Source organism: Palaemon carinicauda, chromosome 20 (genome assembly GCF_036898095.1).
Source record: "Palaemon carinicauda isolate YSFRI2023 chromosome 20, ASM3689809v2, whole genome shotgun sequence".
Taxonomy (NCBI): Eukaryota; Metazoa; Arthropoda; class Malacostraca; order Decapoda; family Palaemonidae; genus Palaemon; species Palaemon carinicauda.
Window position 1 is genome coordinate 103,590,216 of NC_090744.1, and position 7,500 is coordinate 103,597,715.

General features: G+C 32.9%; 1 protein-coding gene across 1 annotated transcript in view; it reads left to right on the top strand.

Moving 5' to 3' along the window:
- LOC137660022 (uncharacterized) overlaps nucleotides 1-7,500 on the top strand; it is a 153,592-nt gene that overhangs the window by 72,363 nt on the left and 73,729 nt on the right. The window contains exon 10 of the mRNA XM_068394752.1: nucleotides 6,384-6,512. Coding sequence (XP_068250853.1) covers nucleotides 6,384-6,512 — 129 coding nt within the window. The remainder of the gene's footprint in view (nucleotides 1-6,383; nucleotides 6,513-7,500) is intronic.

Consider the following 7,500-nt stretch of genomic DNA (forward strand, 5'->3'; position numbering starts at 1 on the left):
TTGGAAAAGAATAAACATTGACTTCTGAAAAAAAAATGTTTCCTTACTACAAGATTTCACCATAGAATTCAAAATTAAAAAAAGAGAAGAAAATAGTAGTTTCCATAAGCTTGCTTTTCTTTGTTTTATAACTTAGAAACCTTTATATGTAGTATAGTTTTCATGGAGTCTAGAGATCAACAAACAATAATGGCATTGTACATCTGAGAATAGTCAAGGATTACTTATAACCTCCTAGTGATTGGAGCTTTAGAATACAGAAAGGCTAGATATTCCGGTCTTCTTAGGCAACCAAGGATAGTTATGTGCCCTTAAAGGCTTAAAGGTTTAAAGGCCGCTCATGAATGGCAGAGGCAAGGGAGAATGACATTGTCCTATCAAGTAGGACAGTGACTTAGGGACTGATCATATATACAAATGATCAGCGTCCAAGCCTCCTCTCCACCCAAGCTAGAACCAAGGAAGGCTAGGCAATGGCTGCTGATGACTCAGCAAATAGATTCCCCCCCCCCCTTTTTAGCTGACAAGAATGGTGAGATTGCAGAGACCAAAGAAACTAACAAGTTTGAGCGGGACTCGAACCCCAGTCTGGTGTTCACCAGTCAGAGACCTTACCACATCGACCACCACAACCTTGCACCAGCTTAGGCAATCAAAGATAGTTATGTGCCCCTGTCCCAGCTAGGGGATGTTTTTAACTAAATATTTGTTTGGGAAATGCATGACCTAACTATAGCAGTCCTTTGTGAATTGCTAAGTGTACGTTGTATACATAACGGATCAGGATGGATAATATTTTAGTAAAAGGAAAAGGCTAACTATAGCAGTCTTTTGAGAATTGCTAAGGATACCTTGTACATATAACGGATCAGGATGGAAAATATTATAGGAAAGTGTAAAGGCTAAATAAAGTAGTCCTTTGAGAATTGCTAAGGATACCATGTATACAGAACTGTTCAGGAAGGATGAAATTTGGTATTAAATGTTTATGGTAGAGAAGTTTTACCAGCTCTCATGGACCATTGGTAGCCAAGGGCCGGTTGCATCTGCAATTGACGAGTAGGAACATCTTTTCAAAATAGATTACGAATGATAGAAAGGTTAAGTGTGATGGTGGTCATTATTTTCGAGGGATTCTCAGACAAAACACTTCTAATAATTGTCTCTTTTGTTTTCGTGTTTCTCCCGGAATAGGAGTGTAAGAGCTTCCTCCAATACAAAGGATGCCCATTATTTTATGATGACGATTAAAGGAGGTTGTTATTCTCTTATTAATAAAAAAGTAAGGTAAAATAATTGTTTCCTCTAGAAAACATTCAGTAGTGTTTTTCCTACACATATATAAAAGTAATTTTTATTCTTTCAACATACTAAGCTGTGGCCTCAATGTTATCACCAGAGTGTGAACGAGATTGTCACTATAGATTAAACTATATTTCTCTCTAGTTGGTGCTATTAGCTAGCACTACTACTAGGAAATATTTGATCAAGGTTGTGGTAGCCTATTGGAAGTGTCCCTGCCTAGCAATCTGTTTTACGGGAGTTCGAGACCTGCTTAAGTTCTATAGATTCTTGTAGTTCTTGCAACCTCATCATTCTTTTGAGGTAAGGATGGTGTGTTTGTGGGAACGTATAGGTCTGTCTGTTGAGTCATTAGCAGCTATTACCTGGCTGTACTTGGTCCTAGTTTGAAGAGATAGATCTTTTGCGTTGATATTATATGTATATATATATATATATAGAATATATATATATATATATATATATATATATATATATATATAAGAGAGAGAGAGAGAGAGAGAGAGAGAGAGAGAGAGAGAGAGAGAGAGAGAGAGAGAGAGAGAGAGAGAGAGAGAGAGAGAGAGAGAGAAGCATATATGGACAATCTCTAGGACATTGTCCTTTCCATTCCCTCTGTCATTAACTCTAACGCAAGTTTCAATTTGTACTGGGTTCGAATCTTTGACCGACCAGTAGCTATTATCAAGTTGATTCCCTGTTGAGTCTCTGATTCCAAGGCAGAATAAATTAGATATTAAGAGGTATTTAAGTCTTATAAGATTAAATGAAAATTACGAGTAAATGTGATGAATTATCATTAAAGACAGCCAAGTATTTGAAACTCACCAACGAGCTACAGATGGAGATGGGTTGTTTTCGATTATAAGTACAAAACCTGAATTAGACAAGAATATGCATGGGAAAACTGTATTCAACTTTTATCTCTGTTTTCTTGTGGTAGAGAAGGTAAGTCTCTGTAACCTGAGTTTCGACTTGGACTTGGTTCGAATCCTTGGCCGGCCGGAAGCTACTATCATAAAGTTAATTCCCCCCTTGGGTCTCTGATCCCGAGGTACAGTGAATCTCATATTAAATGGTATTTATGGCTTATATATATATATATATATATATATATATATATATATATATATATATGTATATATATATATATATATATATATATATATACATACATATACTGTACACACACATGTATATATATATATATATATATATATATATATATATATATATATATATATGTAGCCTATGTATGTATTTTCTTCGCACTCCCCAAGAGAGATTAGTACTCAAAACTTTCAACTGTGCTCCACATAGCACTCAAAGAGTTGGAATACCAGACCTACATGGCAGAGGACTATGAAGCGTTAAGTAGAAGATGGCGAATGGAGAACTATTGAATTAAAAGCTCAAGGTATAGACGACTGGCGAAATCTAACTGAGGCCCTTTGCGTCAATAGGCGTAGGAGATGATGATGATGATGATGACATACACACACACACACACACACACATATATATATATATATATATACACGTATATAAGCTCAGATAAATCAATGAACACATAAATAAATGAATACCTAGAGGAATGATCAAGTAAACACGAGGTGACTGACTTAGATAATAATCACAGTGAATCCATCAAAAACATTCTTGAACTGACATTAAGGAATGTATAGAATAAAAAGAAATCGAGGACCACAGTAAGAAAAGAGCAATGTATGAATAGCTAACGTAGCTTCCCCCCCCCCCCCCCACCCCTACCATCTGTCGAGTCCTATTGTATGGAGAAGAATGAGGTTGTCTCCAAGGGATGACGAGAGATCCTTCAACAGAGAGGACATGGTTGGTGTTTTTTTATTTTTTCATTCTGATTCATTCAGGACCACAAAGCCTGAGCGCAAAGGTGGAACCTGGGGAGAAAAATCAAGGCTTCAAAGAGGTGATTTGAATCGCGGATTTGTGATGGTCTTCCGTGATCATTTCAGAGTTTTTCGGGAGCTGACGAGTGTTTTTTGGAAAGTTCTGTGCATGATAATTTCATAATATCGTGACGAGTGTTTTGGAAAATGTTCTTTTGATGATTTCATACCATGACGAGTGTTTTGGAAGCTTCTGTGTATGAAAATATCATATCTTGACGAGTGTTTTTGGAAAAGTTTATGTATGGTAATTTCATATCTTGACGAGTGTTTTGGAAAATTCTTTGTATGATTATTTGATAGTATATTGAAGGGTGTTTGATTTAATAAGATTGTGACAAGTGTTTTGGAAATTTCTGTGTATGATAATTTCATGTTTTGGCCAGTGTTTTGGAAAATATTCTATGATAATATCATAATATTTTGAAGAGAGTTTTGAGAAATTTTGTGTATGACAATTTCATAATATTTTGAAGCCTCCTTTGGAAAGTTTGGTAGGCTATATAATTTCGTAACATCTTAGCCCTGATTTTAATCATTGCCTATGAAATGATCAATTCAAAAGAAACGAAGAAATATTATTCACCTTCAAAATCTCTCTTTTCATGTTATAAAAGATAATTTCCAAATGGGAAGAATAAATTTCTAAATTGTTTACTAAACAGTTTTCCTTCTTATTTACTCTTAAAAGAAGATAAGATGATGAGTACAAAAGAAAGAAGTTTAAAACTTTTCTCCTAAAGTCTTGTCTAGGAAAATTGAAATGGCTGGGTTATTTCTAGGTTTGATTTTTTATCTTATTTGTTTTTTTTAAAGCGAATTATAAGTGTATAATATCAGGTTTGACATGATTTGATTATGATTTTTGAAATGGGTAAAGTGTCAAGAATAAGGGAAAAGTAAGATACGCATTTTTGTCCAAACAGTGAGTCAGTCATTCAGTCAGTCAGTTAGTCAGTTAATTTATCAATAATTCAGCCAATTAATCAACCATCTAGTTAATCAGCCAGTTAGTTAATCAACCATCTAGTTAATCAACCAGTTCAGTCAACCAGTTAGTTAATCAACCATCTAGTTAATCAACCAGTTCAGTCAACCAGATAGTTAATCAACCAGTTAGTCAACCAGATAGTTAATCAACCAGTTAGTTAATCAACCATCTAGTTAATCAATCAGTTAGTTAATCAAACATCTTGTTAATCAACCAGTTCAGTCAACCAGATAGTTAATCAACCAGTTAATCAACCATCTAGTTAATCAACCAGTTAGTTAATCAACCATCTAGTTAATCAACCAGTTATTTAATCAAACATCTAGTTAATCAACCATCTATTTAGTCAACCAGTTAGTTAATTAACCAGTTAGTTAATCAATCAGTCCATCAATATTTCTATATTTCTTTTAGTTTATCAATCAATCGACGAGACTTATTATAAATCAATCCGTCAATCAAACAAACAAAACACCCAATCAATAAGTCAGTTAATCAATTAATTGATAAATGGTAGAATCAACCAATAAGTCAATCGATCTATTTCTTAATCAATACGTTACTCATCCAGTTATACAATCAATCAACCAATCAGTCAATCACCCAATCAATCTATGTTATAATCAATACCTTACTCATACAGTTATACAATCAATCAACCAATCAGTCAATCACCCAATCAATCTATGTTATAATCAATACCTTACTCCTACAGTTATACAATCAATCAACCAATCAGTCAATCACTCAATCAATCTATGTCTTAATCAATGCGTTACTCAGCCAGTTACAATCAATCAACCAATCAGTCAATCACTCAATCAATCTATGTTTTAATCAATACCTTACTTATCCAATTGTGCAGTCAAATCAACCAATCAGTCAATCACTCAATCAATCTATGTTTTAATCAATACCTTACTTATCCAATTATGCAGTCAAATCAACCAATGAGTCTATCACTTAATCTATGTCCTAATTAATCATTATTCTTTAAGTTATACAATCAATCAACCAATCAGTCATTCAATCAATCAATCTATGTCTTAATACCTTACTCATCCAGTTATAAAATCAATCAATCAATTAATCTATGTCTTAATACCTTACTCATCCAATTATGCAACTATAGTTCATTTCTTTTATCGAGGCAGATTTGCACCGACTCGCAGCGGTGCCCTTTAAGCTCGGAAAATTTTCCTAATCGCTGATTGGTTAGAATTATCTCGTCCAACAAATCAGCGATCAGGAAACTTTTCCGAGCTAAAAGGGCACCGCTGCGAGTCGGTGCAAATCTGCATCGCTAAAAGAAATTGACTATAGTCAACCAATCAGTCAAATGAATTTATGTCTTAATCAATACAATACTCAGCCAGTAATTTAATCAGCCTGTAAATAAATCAATCAGTTATTCAATCTATGAAACAACTTACCAATCAACATACATTTTGATTAGATGGGATAAATTACCTGCAGTTGTATCTTCCTTTTTCATAAATTTTAATAAAAAAAATGTAATCTGAGGAAATCTGAGAAATAGTTCAGTAGAAATATACTTTTATCTTTCATAATGGATTTCTTACCAAACTTTAAAGCAAGTCAGTTAACTACTAGTTTATAAAGAAAAAAAAACTATAAAAAGGCCATTTTACATTACTAATTATTACAGTACTTCCAAACTTATCGGCGATTTCATCAGTACTTTCAAACTTATCGGTGACTTCAGGAAATTCTTGTCACATATTTCTCTTTTTCTGAATAAATTTTGTACTTGAAATTCTACTTCATGATATCTTGTATCACAGATTATATGCTAATATATATATATATATATATATATATATATATATATATATATGTATATATATATGTATATATGTATGTATGTATATATATGTATATATATATATATATATATATATATATATATATATATATACATATATATTGTTTTTTCATCATCATCATCATCCTTTACTAGTGCACTGCAGAAAAAACATATGAAAAGGAATTATCTATCTATATATCTATCTTTATATATGTATATATATATGTATATATATATATATATATATATATATATATATATATATATATATATATATATATACACATACAAATCCATAACAATCCAAGAACTAATTTAACCTCCTGCTTTCCAGAATCCAGGTCGCCGTCCCACCACCGTATCCCGAAGCGGGAGCCTTTTGATACTGGACGAGGATGACTCCCCTCCCATCCGGAGTAGGAATCCTGTTGTGGTTTGGCACTACACCAACAGGACAGAAGACGTGAGTTGAATAAGGGATGGAAAGGTGGAAAAAATAGGATGGCATTTGTTATTAAATGGGGGATAAATCAAAACAAGGGTATTTGTGATATTGGTTGGATGGTTTGGGAGAATTGATAACCTATTGTTAAAGAGGATTCTATAGTTTTAGAGGCGATAGGAGGAATATTTGGGGTCTTTGTAGCTTGTTGGGAGAGATTGGGTGTAAAATTTCAAAAGTTATGGCTGAAAAACCACATTTCAAAAGGGTAAAATATACAAGAACACAATCTAACCTAAGTATTTCCACCTAACCTAACCCCGGAGTCTTATCACCATCTATTTACACACCGGCAGGGGCTGCCCTAAGATTAAGTCTAAACCATATGTTCGTTACCCAAGCGGCTTAACTACGGCAAGGTAACACTAAATCATAATATTTCGTAAATCGTAAAATTAGCTTCATATTATCGTATTTCAGACAAAAATAATAAAAATATTCCTATTAGTGAAAATCGATTTGACAAATAATAAGAAATTTTACGCGTGTCACAGCGAACTACATACTCCTTAATCTTTAAATGAATGTATAGTGCATATAAATGGGTTTAAATGGAATAGCATTAGTAGTGGATAAAGTTAAAAATACTCGTAGAAATCAAAAGCTAGGAATTAGAAGGGTAACGTCCAGAAGCTGGGAGTATTGTAGCTAATACCGGTATTTAAAACTTGCTCAGCGTTAATAGAACATGAGACAAGAAATCTAATTGAAACTGAATAATTGCTGTCTCTAAATTAGGAACTCGATATCTCGAGCTTGTGGAAAAGACGTCATAGCTAATTAAACTACAAAGATATTGTTAAAAGGCTTAGTCTATTAAAGATCTTCATTAGTAAATTGATATATCCATATATATGTATAAATGTGTGTATATATATACATATATATATATATATATATATATATATATATATACTGTATATATATATATATATATATATATATATAT